Raw genomic sequence first — 19214 nt, 5'->3', positions numbered from 1 at the left:
TCATGCTAAAATCTAAGCTAATGTCAGGCACCCCAACGTCTTTTAGAAGGCGCTAGCGGGCACATGGACTGGAGGTTTCCCAAACCTGCCTTTAATCTCCCACACCTAATCCCATTAAGAACCCTGCATAAAATGACTGTGCTGACAGCTATTTTCTTTCTTCATGTTACAGAACAATTTCAATAATTTATGTTTTTTCTACAATATTTATGTTCTGTTTCTTTTCAGTGTAAGCAGTATATGGAGCCATACCATTGAACCGAGTGATCCATCCTGTCCTCTTTCTCCAGCAATTCCTTGAGGACCCTAAAACAAGTGTTATGTTGTGTTAGTTTGAATTTTGTCTTGTATAACTAAACCTTTAGTTTGGGGGGATTTTATTGTGATCAGAAGAAAAAGAGTAAAAAAACTATGTGTTAATCAATGCCTGTTTGAGAGCTATAAATCAAATTATATGTCTTCAAATGTACTGCATATTTCTATTAGTGTGTTTGAATACCATTAGATGAGCAAATGGATGGATGTCATCAAACAAATAACAAAGAGGTCATTCAAAAAATTAATCCCTTACCGTGAGCCCTTTATTACCCATTGGGCCAGGTGCACCCAGAGGACCCTAGTAATGAAAAGAAAAAAGAATGAGAAACTCAATTTGGCAGAAAAAATAACACATTTGTTTAAAAGTAATTTGACTTTATGTTATTTGATTATTTAAATAGAGTGGTAGCTCTTTATATGAGCACCTCTAAACAACAGACTTTTGCTATATGGATTTTTTAACAAAAATCCAGTTCATGAGCAATACCACAGGCTACCACCAGAGACTGCTCAACACTGCTTATCGGCAGCATCTCGTCCAGTTTGAGCATGCAAACTACTATGGGCAGAAAAAATACATAAAAACTGTGCTTCAAACATTTTTTTGTGTCTACTGTCACTTAAAGTTACAGTAACTTTAAATGTAAGTGTACAGTAAGTGCTTACATATCATAAACAGTCTTTTTACCTTGTACTTGTCAACCTTTTCTAATTACTCCCCTTAGTATTGATTGTAAATTCTCCTTGTCAAGCAATAATAAACCTTACAAACACAACACGGCACCTATTTACTCACAAGACAGTCTATGTAGAGTACCGCGACAATATTGGCAATCTCCAATGACGTTGTCCAATAATGCCAGTGACCGAGACGATTCGGATTAAAGATGAAACGTTCATTTTTTGACTTTTGTGCACAGTTTACCTCAATGTCACTGTATATTTTCTTCATGCTGAGTTTGTTTTTAGTTTTGTTTTGTCTTCATGTAAGTTTCAGATCAGGGGAATCTTTTGGGAGATTCTGTGATTAAGAACTTTACCAGGGGTTGGCAACACAAAACGTTGAAAGATCCATATTGGACCAAAAACCACATTTAGGATCAAACCCCAAAAATTCTTCAGAACATGTATAATTCTCGCATCTTCAGAGTTTTTTTACAGTCCTATCCTGTTCTCATTGCAACACACCACTACGACGCTAGTGGTTAAGGGATCCAACCAACCAACCAACCAACCAACCAACCAACTAAACAATAAATTAGAAACCTATCACTGGTTAATCGCATACGGAACCGACGATTTACGGGGACAAAATCAAAAACTTGTTCATTAAGGGGGAAAGATTTTACAGAGTGGGTTAATTTCAAAGACACTGTTACTATAGTAACTGGTCAAGATCTGAATTCACCTCTCTTTGTGAAACCGTATGAGTTAGCTGTCTTTTTGTGATTTGAGTTACCCTGCTTTGTGAAATGGACAACTCAGTGTATACCTAATTTTAGGTTCGAAACACTAAAACGCCTTTGTGACATGGACCCCATGTGTGATAAGTCTGTCCTAGGTATAGAATTTTTCTTTTGAATGTTGATACTCATGACTAATATCTGATATAAGTAAAATAGGGCAAAATATCTTTGTTTGAGGTTATGTCCTGTGATTATTGTGCAGAATATCGGTACAAATTAGTCCACCAGACTTATTTCAAGTAAAGCACTGATTACAATACAAGCAACCAAAATGATTTCCATTTGTCAGGCAATCAAAACATGACTCAAAAAGCAGAAGGGGTACCCATAATAAAACATACATAATTTACAGTTGATTAAAATATGACAGAAAATGGGAACCTGTGTACCAGGCTTTCCTTCTGGTCCCTCGGGTCCAGGTTGGCCGGCCAAACCCTGAAATGTTTCCATCACACACAAACAGTAGTAAATATTCATAGCTCAAACACAGTCTTAAAGAGCACTTGTTTCAACTTCAGATTTGTTTTAAGCAGGACATAAACGATGAGAATTGAATGAAAAAGTATGATGATATTTGCCTGTAATTTCTAACAAGAGACTTGACCTTTAGAACAAGACCGTTTGAAGGTAATCTGAATTCAGACAGATGACATTACCGATTGACCCGACTGCCCGCTGGGTCCCCTTGGTCCTGACTGACCCTGGAAAAAAAAGAAAGTAACCATGAAAATGTAAAAGGTTCTCACAGAGGCAGCAGTTTTGCTTTAGACCACAGGTGACAGAAGGGAGAAAAAAGAACTAAAAGAAAACATTGTCCCTGCGTTTTTAAACTATAAAGGCCAAAAAATGAAGGGGTAATCAGAAAATTTGAAAGGAGGAAGTGTGTCCTATTATTCTACTAATAATACTGCTATCTGAAGCACAGAGTTGTAGAGTGGTGCCCTTCTGCTCCTTGGACTCTGATTTAAACAAATTATTTGAGTGTAGTCAAAAGATGAATGTCTAATGATTTATCAATCCTGAATTCAAAATGTTTTAGTTTGGGATATTATTAACATAGACGTGCCTGCCCGAAAACCAAGCTCCCATTGGTGTAAAGGTCTTAATTTTATTTATTTAAAATATACAAGAGATTTGCATACAATACGCTTGGCTGCAGAACAACAACAGTGCCGTACCCGCTAACACACACACCTTGTGCCGTTTTCAGTTCTACTGCAAGTTGTTTAAGTCACAAAATTTCGGAAAATGCGACCATTCAAGACGGAGACTACTGAAGAGCACATATTTACTAATGCACCGAAAGTAAACACGAATGAGGGCTGCTGCAACATGTAAAATGTGAGCCTTGTATTTCTAGGCTACAGCGCAACCATAGTGTGTATAATAGTGCCAGATTGCAACACAGACATGTCTTTTTGAGTTGTCAGTGTTGTTTGCCTCAGTAATGGACCATATCTATTCGCTTGTTATCGTTCCTTGAGGATTAAAGGAAATGTCAGTGATCTGACCCTGAAGCAGATGATTAGAGAAAGAGAAGTGTACTGTGTTTGAACCATAACTTACACTGCTGCTCAATTCGAATGTACATGTTGAAGACGGTAAATATTGAATCAGTACAGTCAAACCTTCTGTTTTGGTCCTGTTATGTATGTTATGTATTACAGCACATATGTTGACAAAAAAACGACTAAATGTTTCCAGGTGTCCCTGCTGCATTTTGTATTAAGAGGGCATGCTTTGCGGAAAAGAGCAGCCCGCCCTTTTCCTCTGTGCCGCCACAAAAAAAAGAATATGCGGCAGTGTTTAAAATGTAGCAACAAAGTAGCGGCTTGTAATCCGGAATTTACAGTATACTAACTGCATTTATTTGTGCGTATGTCACTTGTGAAAGTCCAGGTCTCCTTTGTTGTAGCTCATAGTTGAATAATTTTAAGTTAAGCACGGTAAAACTATACAATGTTGTTTTTTTAGTCACAGTTCTTTCTATCACTTTATGAGAGTGTAGCATTTTCTATTGTAATTTACATTCTCTCCCTTAAAAAATAAAACAATAAGTAATTTGAATGTGTAATGTTTTTTCTGTCCTCTTGTTATTAATATATTTTTATTTCTCTTATAAAAGCTGTATTCTAAATTCAAGAAAAACCTAAATGCGTACCCGGTTCCCTCTGGGTCCGGTCTTGCCTTTTCGTCCATCTGGTCCTTTGTTACCCTTGAACAAAAGTAAACAGACTCATAAATATTACCTCTGCCAGTGTGTAGTAATAGTGTAGTAGTTGTGTGATAACTTGCATGATGCACAAACAGACGTCATTTAAATATACAGTGGTTATGTTCAACCTCCGAAGAACTATTTTAGCAAATACATTATTCAAGCATGTTTTACAGTATAAACCATATTTTCTGTGTTATAAGCCTCACCAGATTATAAGGTGCACCCCCATAAAGATATTCTCTTGTCATATATTTTTTATATCTGTGACTTTACATCAAAGTCAATACTGGCATGCTCAGGAACTGAAGTGCCCACTTACCTTTAATCCACTACTGCCCTGTTTTCCCTGACGACCTGTTTCCCCATTCGTGCCCTAAATAATGAAAAATGAATTGGTCAACAAAAAGAATCACCTATGGTGGTTTAAAAGGGCAGTAAAAAGAAATCAAGTTGATATAGGTAAATAAATATAAAACTAACTGAAACCAACTAAAAAAAAACAAATGAAAAGATTAAAATTCCCAAATTTAAAATCATGTAGATTATTGTCTGCTCATTCCTCAATACATATACATAAGCATATCTATCTCTCTATCCCTCTTTAATTTATTATTTTGTCCCAAGTGTCGTGTTTTATTCATTTTTCCTCTGTAGATTTGCAGTAAACTAAACTCCCATGAATTTTTGAGTGTGTGTATCTTGACTAAAATATACAGATCCAAAATGGAAAGAAGTCACAATTAAAATGTGTGTAAGCCACACTTTAGATAATAAGATTGATCACAGGGTTTCCCAGGTGTTTTCTTGACAAATATATATAAAAACTGCTCTGGTGTCATGATTTGCCAATTGCCCTCACCTGCGCTCACTCGTTCAGCCCCAGATGCCACTCGTTCCCTAATTAGTCCTCCTCCTATTTAAACACGTCATTCTCGTTCACTCCTGGTCAGTCCGTCTGTGAAGCTCATTGCATGCAAGGCAAGCACTTAAGACTCTGGCTTCCGGTTTGATCCCGACCTGTTTCCTTTAACGATCCCCGATCCAAGCTCCGTTCTCCTGTTCTGGCTACCCGTATCCTGCCTGGTTCCGTTTCCTGTATCGATCTCCGACCACCCTCCGTTTCCCGTCCCGGCTACCCGACTTGTTCTGATCTCCGACAACGCTTTGTTCGCGAGGGCTTATCGCTCCTCTTGCCCAGCAAGCACCAGATAGCTGTCTTTTTTCCTCTCCCCCTGACTTCCCTGATCCCTTAATAAAGCATTGTGTGAAATGTTACGCATTTGGATCCCCTGCTTGTACCGGTCTTGACATGTGGTGCTCCAATAGGCAAGACAAACAATGCAAATATTATGTTTGTGTCTCCAAATTAATTTGTCAATCAATTATTTATCAAAATAATGTAGCAAATCTACAACAACTGCAACATTCTGACCTACATCTTCTATTGGAAAACTTGGCTTTGTGTCGTATCGTACCTCAATGCCTTTGGGGCCAGGTTGACCTTTGACTCCAAAATAACCTTGGGAACCAGCAGGGCCCCTCTCTCCTTGAGGACCTCGGATGCCAGTGGCCCCTTGAAAGCCCTTAAACAAAATCAAAAATAAATTGGGATGACGTGGGTCAGACAAGCTAACAATTGTTTTGTTTTGTGTGTGAAAAATTTGAAGTTATCAAAACCTTCTTTAACTACCCTAGATTAAGTTTCTGCCCGCCTAAACTTTTTACAAATGAGTATTCCTGAATGTGTCAAACATTTTATCCAGTGAATAATTAAAGGTCTCAGAATAAGGTCAATCTTGTTTTTTTGATAGTATACTAACGGGACAGTGTGTTTTATTTAGCGCCTCCTGGTGGCAAAGAAAAACTTCATTCATTTAAAAAAACAATCGAATTGAATAATAGGCCAAATTATGAAAATATTTATTTTTACCACCTCCTTGTAGTTAAATGAACTTTATTATTATTAAAAAACATATATACTGTAGTGTAAAATTAACTAATACTCATAAATGTGCATTATGGAAAATACCCGTAGGTTGAGAAATTTCTATTTATTTGACATAAATTTAGGCCTACTTATAGGGATTTGACGTCATTGTCCACCTTTTTGCTGCTCAGGGCACCTCCAAATCCCCAAATCTGTTTTTTAACTTTTTATCATTTTTTTCTGCCTTTTTGTCTCTTTAATCTATTGTCTTTCTTTTCTTTTGTCTTTGTTTTTCTATGTTTCTTCTATTTCTCCTTGATCTCCTTTTTCATTCCATTTTTCTTTATTTCCTTCCTTTTATCCTCCTTTTCCCCTTTTTGTCCTCTTTTCTCCCTGTTTCCTATTTTTTGTTTATTTTTTTGTTTTCTCTTTCCTCCTTTTTCCTTTTTTGCTCCTTTATTTCTTTTCTTTCTTTTTTGTTCTTTTTTTTCCTTTCCTTTTCTTTTTTCCTTTTCCTTTCTTTTTTCCTTATTTTGTATTTTTTACATTTTAAATTTTTCCTCTTATTCTTTTTTCTCTTTTTTTGTCTTTTCCATTATTTCCCTCGTTTTTTATTCCTTCTTTCTCTTTTCTTTTTTTTTTCTATTTTCTTTTTACCCTTTTTGTCTTTTGTCTCCTCAGGTGTAGTTCCAGAGGCTTTTAAGTCTGCTGTTATTAAACCGGCACTGAAACGACCCAACCTTGATCCAGATAGCTTATGTAATTATAGACCTGTGTCAAACCTACCGTTTCTTTCTAAAGTACTTGAGTAAGTTGTGGCCATAACAATCTTTTTGAATCAATGCAATAAGGATTCAGGGCTAACCACTCTACTGAGACAACTTGGATTAAGGTAACCAATGGTCTTCTACTGGCAATGGACTCTGGCGCTTCATCACTTTTGCTGCTGCTGGACCATAGTGCTGCTTTTGACACAGTGGACCATAATATCTTACTAGAACGGTTGGAAAAATGGATTGGTCTCTCAGGAACCGTCCTCTCATGGTTCAGATCCTACCTCTCAGATAGGACGCACTGTGTTAAATATGGTGACATCTGAGCCCTTTAGTGTTACCTGTGGTGTTCTGCAGGGTTCAGTACTTGGCCCCCTTCTTTTCAGCATTTACATGCTTCCATTAGGTGATATTATTCGCAAGTATAATATCAGTTTCAATTGCTACGCAGATGACACTCAACTATATCTTCCGATGGAGGAATCTGCCACACTAAATTGTGGAAATTTGGAGGCCTGTCTCACTGAGATAAAAGAGTGGATATCACTCAACTTCTTGCGCCTTAACTCTGAAAAGACCGAAATGTTAGTTATTGGTCCATCTAAATGCCGTGACTTGTTCTCAAAAACAGCTCTGAACATTGACAAATGTAAGATAACCCAGAGTTCTCACTTTAAAATTTTGGTGTCATATTCGACAACAATCTGTCCTTTCAAACACACGTGAAGAATATTACTAGAACAGCTTCCTTCCATCTTCGCAACATTGCTAAAATTCGTCGTATGCTGTCTCAGTCAGATGCGGAAATTATAATTCATGCGTTTGTTACTTCCCGTCTCGATGACTGTAATGCACTACTCCCTGGTCTCCCGAAGTCCAAAATCAAGAACCTTCAGCTGGTACAAAATGTTGCAGCGAGGCTTTTAACTAAGACAAGAAAGTATGCTCACGTTAGATCACGCTAACATTGGCTCCCTGTTAGCTTAAGGTGTGATTTTAAGGTTCTCCTGGTATTTGCAAAATCATGCATGGACTTGCTCCCTCATATCTTTCAGATTTCATTTCCCCCTATGTTTCGGTCCGGAGCCTTCGTTCTGAAAGCGCTGGTCTACTAGTGATTCCAAGAGCCAAGAAGATTTCCGGAGGTTCGAGAGCGTTCTCCATCCGGGCACCGGTGCTATGGAGTGCTATTCCCCCTGACATCTGATCTGCAACCTCAGTGGAAATGTTTAAATCTAAGCTTAAAACACAATTCTAATCTATAGCATATGAATAACCTATGTTTTTTGTTGACAATATCTGTGTATTATTTGTTATTCCAACATCCATTGCAGCCTGGTCATCCTCGAAGGGGGATTACCACATGTGCGGTCTCTTCTCAAGGTTTCTTCATTTTCCTCAAGTTGAGGTTTTTGAGTTTTTCCTTGCCCTCATGTTGGTTTTAGACCAGGGGATGGTGTAATAATAGTCTGTATTAATAGTCTGTGGTTTGCAATAACCTGTGCAGCCCTTTGAGACTCTTTGTGATTAAGGGCTATACAAATAAAAATGACTTGACTTGACTTGACTTTATTTGTTTTTTCCTTATTTCAATTAATATGTTTTTTTCTCTGCAAGATGCTTTGCAAAAAAAAGGAGAAAGAAAAATGTGGCAGTTTGGTCACTTTGAGATTTGTTAGTTTGTATTCCTTTTTGTGCTTTCTAGCATTCTTTTTCAATTGCACTACACAATACAGCGACATCTAGCAGCCAGATATTACACACTGTCCTTTTAAGGAACAAAGTTTCCTACTTTCTCTCCTTTAAGGCCTGGAATCCCTTTTTCTCCATCTCGTCCCCGTGCGCCCTGTCCATGAAAAGCAGATGTCATACATATTTAGCATTAGCATTTAAATGGAACTGAAGACTGTGAACACTAAATATTTTTTGACTAGCTTACCGTATCTCCAGGTAAACCTGGTGAACCGGCCTCTCCTGGTGCACCCTGAAGAGAAAGTCAGAATTAATGTGAATAAATATGTAAAAAAAACACTGCGTTTGAAAATTTTGTACAAGCATTAGGAAATAAGATATCCATAATGAATACAAATATTTAAAATAAAATAAAAATTAAAAAAATAAAAATCAGACAAGTGTGCATTAAAAACACGTGTATTTACTTCAAGGATCAATAGAAGATATAAAAATGGTGGTGACAGCCTGCACATGTTTTGCAAGAGTTATTACTGTCGGATAGACATTTGTAACAATTAAGTCATGAAATTAGTGGGTAAAAGGAAGGGTGTATTTATTTACATGTGTATTTTTCCCCAACAGGTAGTAATGCCCAAAGACATCCAGAGAGTGTCACTGTTGTCTTGGTAACTGTCTCATATAAACCTGGTGAATAAGTTATGCAACAAAACATTTTAGGTATTTTGTCAGATAATTCATTTTAGGTTTTATTGCTCCCATTTATATTTCTATATTGTTTATCTCATTTTACTGTTGTTTTTCATTTTGACCTGAATTCATGTTGTGTCTAACTGCAGAATGATTTTTTAAAATAATTGTAAAACAGGTAGAGACAGTGTGTATTATTTAGCGCCTCTAAGTGGTAAAAAAAACAACTTAATATGTTAAAAGAAACAAATCAATATTATCTTAAATAGTATACCAAAATACCTTGACTATCATACGAACATGCATTTAAGAAATTACTCGTAGGTGGAGATATCGGTATTTATTTTTACACATCATGGGCCTCTGTTAAAGATACAGTAGCTGACATAATTGTCTGCAATGGTGGTGCTACCGGTACCCAAAAATTCACAAAGGCTAGGCAAGAAAATGAGAAGTATAATGCTGCGTTTACGTCACTTTGAGTCTCCGTAGTTTGTATTCTTGCTTGTGCTTTTTAGCAGTTGGTTTCTATTGTACTACACCATACAGCAACATCTAGTGGTGAAATAATACACACTGTCCCTTTAACAAAACGCACAATTATATTCTGATATTTTTTTAAACATAGAAAAGTCATTGTTCATATTATTTTATTTTTCACTTTTTCATATACATATATATATATATATATATATATATATATATATATATATATATATATATATATATATATATATATATATATGTGTGTGTGTATATATATATACATATATATTTAATGCTCAAAATGTCTTATGTCAATACTTTTTTCATTTTCTTTGTTTTTATATATGCTGTCGGTCACCCCTCTCGAGGGATATGACCAGGGTAGATAGAAGGATAGAATAAAATGCTCAAAATAATTGTTGCTACTCTGAATGCCAAAATCAATTACTTCAGTTACTACATTAGCCTATAAATACTTTACAATTAATTATATAAGTAGAATATACTGTATACACAGTTGGGGAGTACAAGTGAAGCACATTTTGGGTGTTGTCTGCTACGTAGCTTAAAAATTGCCAGCATACTCTTTGAGGCCACTCAGAACTATCCAGAAGAGAATGGCAAAGAAGGGTTTACGGTTACTTGTAAATCTTCATTATTTTTGTTGATAAAATGTAGGCAAAATTTGTTCAATTCTTTATTTTTTTACTGTACTCGGCAAGGCAGGTTTCTGTTAAAGTCGATAATAATAATAATAATAATAATTTCCTTTGTATTGTCATTCTTTGTAAGAACGAAATGTCGATACACCTGACCCGTTGTAGCGAGCCGATGCAGCCGCAGCCCACAGAGGGCGCCGCCATTTTACCAATGTTATAAGTCTTAGGTATGACTCGGCCGAGGCGCGAACCAGCGACCTCCCAAATATGGGGTACAGCAGGGGTCTTCAACCTTTTTCAAGTTGAGAGCTACTTTTTGTTACAAGTGAGCGCAAAGGACACCCAGTTTGATATGAAATTCTAAATTAGCAACTTAGCTAGATTTCTTGCTAAATAACTAAAAAGTAGCTAGATGGTTTACTACACAAGTAAACAGGTAATAAAACTTAAAGGAAACTAGATAGCTAGCTAAAAGAGTAAAACGCAAACTAAAGCCGAATAAAATGCTAAAAACAAGCTAAATGGTTGGATAGAAAGGAGCCCAATTTTCAGCTTGATAAAAGGCAAAAAAAGATACAATTTTAGCTCAATAGCATCAAATTTTGTTAAAAAGTTAGCTAGATAGCTTGCTAAAATAGCTAAAAATGTAGGAAGATAGCTAGCTACAAAGCTAAAAAGGTAGCCAGATAGCTAGCTAAAACAACAGCACATTTTGTTGATTTGCTTTAAAAAAAACATTAATTGGAATTTATTTTGTTGTATTTCCTGTAAAAAAATCAATACAAATATAAATAAATGAATCTGTTCAATGCATATTTAGATTCTCATTTTGCTTAAAATGAATTATCAGTACTTGAATATTTTTTAGTCTATGAAGCAATGAAGAACTGAAATGTATTGATTTGAATTTCTAAAATAATAATTTATCACGTTATTACTGTTATAAAAATAGGGTTAAATAGACTCAGTAAAACAATAAAAAATGTTTTACTAGAAAATAACAATGACCCAGGTGAGCTATTTTCAGAACAGGGGGTAGACTATTCAGTGTTGCAATGATTGTTCGCTCGATCCTTCTGCCATCATCTATAATTATACAATATTTTAGACAATTTCGACATCTGTCCATCAATTTCAATTTCCATTCCTGCGGTCCAACTGCTCTGCTCATTAAGTCAACAACAACCGAACTGACAGCCTACTTGGTGAAGATCTGAGAGTTGACTGTCAAACATGTCATGCACTCAAGCATGCCACTATCATCCCAGTGCCAAAGAATCCCCAGATCTCATCACTGAACGACTACCGGCCCGTTGCACTGACTCCTATCATAATGAAGTGCTTTGAGAGACTGGTTAAAGAGCACATCACTTCCAGTCTTCCCTCCTCACTCGACCTCTTTCAGTTTGCCTACCGGGCAAACCGCTCCACCAGAGATCTCCTCTGCTCTTCACCTGAGCCTGACACACCTAGAGGAGAAGAACACCCATGTGCGGATGCTGTTCCTTGACTTCAGTTCAGCATTCAACACCTTCATCCCACAACACCTGGTAGACAAACTGAGACTCCTGGGCTTCCCCCCTGTGGAACTGGCTGCTGGACTTCCTCACTGACAGAACCCAGTCAGTGCGGCTGGGTCAGAACATCTCCAATGTCATCACCCTCAGCACAGGCTCCCCCCAAGGCTGTGTCCAGAGCCCCCTGCTGTTTACTCTGATGACACATGACTGCGTCCCTAGGTCAGCCACAAACCACATTGTGAAGTTTGCAGACGACACAACAGTGGTGGGCCTCATCAGGGACGACAACGACCTGGCCTACAGAGAGGAGGTGGAGCAGTTGGTGGGCTGGTGCAGAGTCAACAGCCTGGTCCTGAATGTTGACAAAACTAAAGATATCATTATCGACTTCAGGAAAAACCAGCCCAACCATGCCCCACTTCTCATCAACAACAAGGCTGTGGAGGTTGTCAGCATCACCAAGTTCCTAGGGGTGCACATCACAGACAAAATCCCCTGGTCTGTGAACACTGCATCACTGGTGAAGAGGGCAGAGCAGCACCTGTACTTCCTGCGGAGGATGAGGAGAGCCCACCTGCCCAAACCCACCCTCATCACATTCTACAGGGCCACCATAGAGAGCATCCTGACTAGCTGTATCTCTGTGTGGTGTGGAGGCTGCAGTGCCTCCGACTGGGGTAGTGTGAGGAGGGTGATGAGGACAGCAGAGAAAATCATCGGGACTTCTCTCCCCTCCATTCAGGACATTGGCCAGGAGCGCTGCCTATCCCGAGCCAAGAACATCATTAGGGACCCCTCTCACCCCCATCATGGACTGTTCACTCTGCTAGCCTCTGGGAAGAGGTACTGCAGTGTGCGGTGCAGGACCACCAGGTTCTGCAACAGCTTTGTCCCCCTGGCCATTGGACTGTTAAATGGTCAATCACACACATAGCAAGCCTACCCAGCTGCTAATCTGTACATCTGTTTGTTTTTTTTGTCCTTGCACTACTGGCAGTTCTCTTATACCTAGCCACTCCTTTGCACATCTGTTCTCCTCTGCACTACCGTACGCCATTGTTATTGTTATTGTATAGCGACTTGTTTACCTGACTGTCCATTTTGCACATTTGTTTAGCTGCTCCTCTTGCACTCTTGCACTACTGTATAATACTCAGAGCTATAATTATTTAGTATATTATTAGTATTTCAATACTCCAACTCAATACAACATTTTATTTATATCTGTACATTCAAGGCAACTGTGCGGGTCAGATGTTTTGACATTTCGTTCTGTATACATGTGTACAAGAATGACAATTAAGTATATCTGAATCTGAATCTGAAAAAGCCACAGAACAAACTCTAACCTAAAACAAACCTTTTACCCAAAAGCTTGATTGGGTGAGCAGTAGAAATGGGCGGAGCTATACACTGAGCGTGCACACTCTCCTCACCCAGCAACGTCTGCATTGAAAATAAATACATTGGTATCTTCATTTGCAGTATTTTGGGACATTTTTACAAAATAACTTTGCCTGCACCTTGTTTTGAAAACATTATTTAGGACAAAAATCACAGTCAAACTGAGCCTCAACCGTCTTAATTAACAGAGAGGTAGATTAATTTTAAGTGGTCTATTAATATCTAAATAGGATACAGGCTCTGTCATTATTATGTTAAAGATTTGATCAAATCATTCAACAGTGGAATAAAATGTGCTGAAGAATTAGCTTTTGTCTGGAGAGAGGGGTCGGCAATTTTGTTGAATAAGTCTTAAAATACAATGGTGTGGATTCCCAGTATATCCCCAATATTACACCCGAGTACTATGTGTGATATCAATATTATCAGATCTGATATTAAAATACATTATGCATATAAGTGTTGTTTGTTGTGCTTTTTTAAATCTGGATAATGCACAACTCCGTAAGAATACAGAAAATTATTGTTCCTTGAGTCAACTCAGGTTTATTATAATAGAATTGTAAACATATATATCAGTGTCTGCTCTTTTCAAATCCATGACAACTTCAAAAAGATATGACTACCTTCATGTATACCAGTAGCTCTTGGTTGTACGGGCCCTGATGTGTCGGCATGTCACGGTCAGGTATAGCACTTGGTTGTACGAGCCCTGATGTGTCGGCATGTCACGGTCAGGTCAGGACCTTGATCCAAGCTACTTGGCCAAATTGCAGCAATGCTGTAGATTTGAGTACTAAATGTGGTTCAAGTTTGATTTTTGCAATCTGGAGATGGAATAAGAGCTTGCTCTGTCCACTCCACGCATCGGCCCGGTATTGCAGTACCTACGGGAACGGTTCATTCGCACTGATCGCTGCATGGCTCTGTGGCCAGGACCTTGACTCGGCCTCTTGGCTGAGAGCAAGTGTCTCGGCCCCTTGGCTTTGTAGCGTATTATGATTTGACCGATAACGGATAATGGAAAATTGATAAAGAATATAGAACAATAAAGCTTATAATACTCCTCCCCCCACCTTCAGACAATAGTTGTTTTGATCTTTGCAGGCTTGATGTAGGTAGGCTTTCATGTCCACAAAAAATACTCAATACACAAAAAACATGCTTGTTATGTAGCAAAGTCACAGTGTTCAGTCACATTCCCCTCACCCCCCAAAACTATAATGCCTCATTGTTTAAATAAATTACAACCCACATATTATAAAGGGCTTTTTTTTCAAATTGTGACCCACGTTCATATTTACATTTGTTTTTCCAAACAAACCTCTGACATCGTCAGTGAATCTTTCAAAATTGATTTGAGTAACTGCAGGGACTTTTAAATTGTGTTTTTTTTTTTTATATAAATTTTGAAACAAAGTTAAGCATTCACAATTGTGGCGATATTATTGATATGTCTACAAAGACTATTCATGTACATTTATTACAAGTTAAAATACATGATGTCATCTGTACACGTTTTATAAAAGGTCAAAACACCTCACTTTTTACCCCTGAAATGATACTTTTTTTCTCTCTGTGCATTACTTTTTAGTTCGTATAAGAAAACATTTTAAGAAAAGCAGAAAGAGCCCTGACGATGGACAAAAAAAGTTTGTGGCGGAGACTAACAATCGATAATTGTTGAGCTACTTGAGTCTGTTTCAAGGAATCCCCCAATTGTGTAGTTAGCTCCGCCCCTCTTAGTTTGATTGACAGTAGGAGTCGTCTTGCAAAATGTAAAACTGAAAAATGCAGCATTTGCTAAAACAGTTCGGAAATACAAAAGGGCTTGTTGACGTGCAAGAAGAAATGTGTGGGCTGAAAACCAAGTACTGCTCTGAAAAATATTTGACTACTTACTGCTGGTCCTTCAAAGCCTGGTTCACCTCGCATACCAATCGTACCAATGGGCCCCTAGAACGAAAATAAAACACAATGAAGAACAAATACTCTAACACTGTGGACAATACTCTGAATGCCATGAACTGGAGGTTAATAAAAAAAAGTCAAGGCTCTTTGTAGTTATGTGTCATATTTTTCTAAAGCATGCGTGATGTGATTTTTTTGTTTTTTGTTTTAATTCTCCAATGATATTATTTGAAATATCTAAATTTACAACTTGCAAATGATTTCAACAAAAAGCATACTTACAGGTTCTCCTTTTGCCCCCGCGCCACCAATTCCTCCAGGTGTTCCCTAGAAACATACAATGAAAATAGCTTGTACATTTGTGGCATTATGACAATGGAATGACACAACAAAATAAAAAAGCCTTTTTTTTAAATTAAAAACTTCGGTCTTTAATCCCCATGTGTTGCATCAAAGAACACACAGCATTCCTAATTGTACTCACTTGTGGCCCTGTGGGTCCTGGTGGCCCCACTTGTCCATCTAACCCTGGTGGTCCCTGGGCAAAGGAAAATTAGAAACATAAACTAACATAAACACTTGCTAGACTATGTAAGGAAGTCCAGACATGCACACGTAAATATTAGCTTGAAAAATTCATACCTGTGGGCCTGTGCGGCCAACACTGCCTGCAGGACCAACATCCCCCTATGTAGGCAGAAATACACAAAACATACGAAAAATAGCTAGCATGCAAATGTGACAATAGCAAACAAATGTTCATAGTGATTGTCAAACAATAGCCAGCGGAGTCACAATCCAATATTAATATCAGTACAATAGCAGCCCCGCGAAAAAAGGATTAGATTTGATCCAAAATCCTCCATAATGCCGTGATATTAGCGCTAATATCTAAATATATCCAGTTGTGAAAGAGCTCTAGAACAAATAGCATCTGAATTTAGCATGCAGTGAGTTTTAATGTAAACAATTTTTTTACATCGGTCATTTATAAACCGAATTTGATAGAACTGAAATTAAGGTTGGTAAGTCAAATACTTTTGTCAGAAAATCCGTAATAACAACCATCAATAAGTGTAGCACCTGAAACTGAGTTCACTGGTACTGAAACAATGGACTGACAAAAAGGAAAGAATTGCTCAAACTGAGACAATCCGGTAGAAAATTCATCAAAACTATCTCACACATACATGTTCCTTATTATGATTGTAGTTTTACTAGTTTTAACTACTTATTCAGAACTGGTAGGTTGTTTTGCTCATTCTAAAAATTGTTTTCTAATCAAGGTGGAAAATTGTTCTTTCATGGTGCAAAATAATCTTCCAGCCATTAAATAAGATAAATTTGCTAATTTTAAGGATGATTTTTGTTATTTGATTGAAAAAAACATAAATCATCTAGAAATATGAAAATTACTCTGCGAATGTTCTGTCAATAGGGTAAGAATGTATTTTTATCAGTGTACCCAAAAATAGAAACAGAAAAATATTGCTCATTTTAAGTACACTTTTTCTATTTTGAATAGACTTTATCTTGTTTTTCCTTTTAAATATAAAAACAACACCACACAAAGACAACAGAGCACAAACGAATAGACATTACCCTCGAGCCATTGACTCCTTGAGCACCAACTTGTCCTGTAAGGCCTGGTGCACCCTTGACAAAATAAACAGCACACAAAAACATACAGTACGAAAACACACATATTGCATAATATCATCTCTCATTTGATTGTCTTCAGCCTACCGGTAGACCTGGAAAACCTGGAGAGCCGTCCAATCCATGCTCCCCCTGGACATGAGAAATGTGAATATTACACAAGAAGATAAAACTAACCTTCACTGGATAAAAGTATGAATATAATGTACAATCATTCACAGGGAAGATTTAACAGTAGCCTCAAAAGGCACATTTCTTACATCAGGTCCACATGGGCCCTCTGGACCATAGTCGCCTCGGATCCCAGGTGGCCCCTGAAAAATGTATTTAGATGTAAAAAAAACACAAATTCCGGACTACACAGTGCTCCTGATTAAAAGCCACATGCTCAAATTTAAGAATGAAATTCAATTTTGTCTTCATACAAGCCAACTGATTTAAAGCTGCAGTGTTTAAGTTGTGGCAAAAAATGTCGTCACTCTTCAGACCAATTCTATTCAGCCCATGGAATTGCTAACCAAAGGCCCAGGGGCCAATTACAGCCCTCGATCATATTTTTAATACCCAGCGGCCTCTAATTTAAAATTAATAATGTGTGGTCCGCCAGTAATGTTGACGCCAGTAAAAAATAAATTTGTATAAAAAAAAAATCGAACCATTTCTGGGCGAATTTTAGCCCACCCAATTTCCGAATGGAAAGTTTACTGTGAGGGCCGCTTCCAGAACAAGCAAGGTTTTTTTTCTCCAAAGTCCAAAACAACTGTGTCTGCCTACTTTGCCAAGATACTGTTGTTGTTTTCAAAGAATATAATATCAAGAGGCACCTCCAACTTGAAGCTGTTTTAATGGCACAGCAGCACTTTTTTACAAGACCATGCAAGTCAAATGAAAATGCTACCAAGGCGAGCCACGAGGTCACTCGATGATCGCTAAGCACTTCAACCCTATCACAGAAGGGAAAATTATTAAAGACTGTTTGAGGAATGCCAGGCTGAAAAGTCGACCCACAAACATTTTCAGATTACCAATTTTGGCCTGCTTCCTGAAAAGTTTGTACACTTTTTGGCCACTCCATCTTCCTCTCTGTTAGGCACACCAGTTACAAGGTGAACCCCCCAAAAATTGTCTTTTGTCATATTAAATTCATATTTAAGGCCCACCGGACTATAAGGCGCACAGAATGAAAACTTTAACCATAGGTTCCATAGTGAAAGCATGATCAGTTTAAAAAAATGTCACTTATCAAGATCGCAAAACATTGTATGTAACAGGAATCAAACCTGGGTTGCGGCGGTGAGAGCGCCAAAATAAACGCAAAATAAGCACGACAAGAGAAACAACTCTTTGGTGTATCTGATGATGAATCGAATTTGCGTTTATTTATATCTTTCAGGCACCTTTGTTTTCTCCCTTCTCCATTCGTTTTTGGTACCGGAGTAAAAATAGTGTGACAATGAGTATTTTGCGGTACATAAGACACAACAGATTACAAGGCGCATATTCACATTTTATGCCAATTTGGGGTTTTTAGGTGTACCCTATTGTCTGGAAATTATTCTATTAGGACACACAAGCACCAACCTTTTTGAAGTTAAGATCTTTTTTTTTTGTGATTGGCATGACGTGTTACCAGTTTTATATGCATTTCTAAAATTACAACCCATCTTGTTACTATATTGTTTCTATGTTTTTGCCAGATTGTAATTATCGGAAGATTAGTTAAAAACAGACTCAGTCAACCACTAACACATCATACCATTTAGGAATTACATTTCCTGGAAAATCACAATGACCTATCACTGGTGAGCTAATTTCATAACCTGTCTATGGGTCACTCAGGTGAGGGCCCTGGGCACCACATTGGAGACTCCTAAGCTAAAGGGTACACAATAACAGTAGACATTGAATAAGCTACAGGATAATAATGAAGAGCACTCACCCTTGGCCCAACAGGACCAGGAGGACCTTGAAAACCAGCAGAACCCTAGAATGACAAAGGGAGTCTATAAGATATCAGTAAATGTAGTTGTTCAGCCACGCATCAACCAAGAGGTGCACCTTTTCGCCAGGTTCCCCCATTTCTCCTCTTGGACCTTTTCGACCAATGAGACCCTAGTTAAAAGATGAAAAATAATTACAATGGCAGTAATAATCACTTTTCAGTTAATCTGTGAAACGTCTATAATTTAGTAGACATCAAATTGAAGACATCAATGATTTGGAATTTGCAAGGAGAGCAGGAGAGACCTCAGACTTCAGATAATAAATTCCAACCTGGTTTAAATGCCCTCCCATGAGCCATTTCATGTTATAAAATCTCCTAGGTTACAAAAGCAGATCTGCCCAATAGGGTGTGTGAAACAAAGAATAGCAATATGATTGGCCGATAGTGGCAATGATGAAGACAGTGCATAATAGTCAAACCAACGAACAACAGTACGTAGTAACAGTCAAGATAACAATAAATAATAAAAATAACAAGCTACCTTAA

The 19214-nt window shown here is 37.7% G+C and overlaps 1 protein-coding gene and 1 non-coding gene across 2 annotated transcripts in view; one reads left to right on the top strand and one right to left on the bottom strand.

Annotated features, from left to right (window-relative positions):
• The window catches only part of LOC148351068 (uncharacterized), a 136416-nt gene that overhangs the window by 37697 nt on the left and 79505 nt on the right, over positions 1-19214 (bottom strand). The window contains exons 15-32 of the mRNA XM_088320028.1: positions 18782-18835; positions 18663-18707; positions 16984-17037; positions 16811-16855; positions 16667-16720; positions 15707-15751; positions 15549-15602; positions 15347-15391; positions 15056-15109; positions 8642-8686; positions 8495-8548; positions 5478-5585; positions 4322-4375; positions 3946-3999; positions 2441-2485; positions 2166-2219; positions 572-616; positions 253-306 (exon numbers count right to left, since the gene is read on the bottom strand). Of these exons, the coding sequence (XP_088176154.1) occupies positions 253-306; positions 572-616; positions 2166-2219; positions 2441-2485; positions 3946-3999; positions 4322-4375; positions 5478-5585; positions 8495-8548; positions 8642-8686; positions 15056-15109; positions 15347-15391; positions 15549-15602; positions 15707-15751; positions 16667-16720; positions 16811-16855; positions 16984-17037; positions 18663-18707; positions 18782-18835 (963 nt within the window). The remainder of the gene's footprint in view (positions 1-252; positions 307-571; positions 617-2165; positions 2220-2440; positions 2486-3945; positions 4000-4321; positions 4376-5477; positions 5586-8494; positions 8549-8641; positions 8687-15055; positions 15110-15346; positions 15392-15548; positions 15603-15706; positions 15752-16666; positions 16721-16810; positions 16856-16983; positions 17038-18662; positions 18708-18781; positions 18836-19214) is intronic.
• LOC148351070 (U2 spliceosomal RNA) lies at positions 13879-14062 on the top strand. The gene has a single exon (XR_015847153.1). It is a non-coding gene; the product is annotated as a U2 spliceosomal RNA (small nuclear RNA).

This window comes from Urocampus carinirostris, chromosome 16 (genome assembly GCF_059441175.1).
Source record: "Urocampus carinirostris isolate Australia breed hairy pipefish chromosome 16, RoL_Ucar_1.0, whole genome shotgun sequence".
Taxonomy (NCBI): Eukaryota; Metazoa; Chordata; class Actinopteri; order Syngnathiformes; family Syngnathidae; genus Urocampus; species Urocampus carinirostris.
Note: the sequence above shows the minus strand (reverse complement) of the source record. Positions and strands in the feature narration are given on the sequence as shown.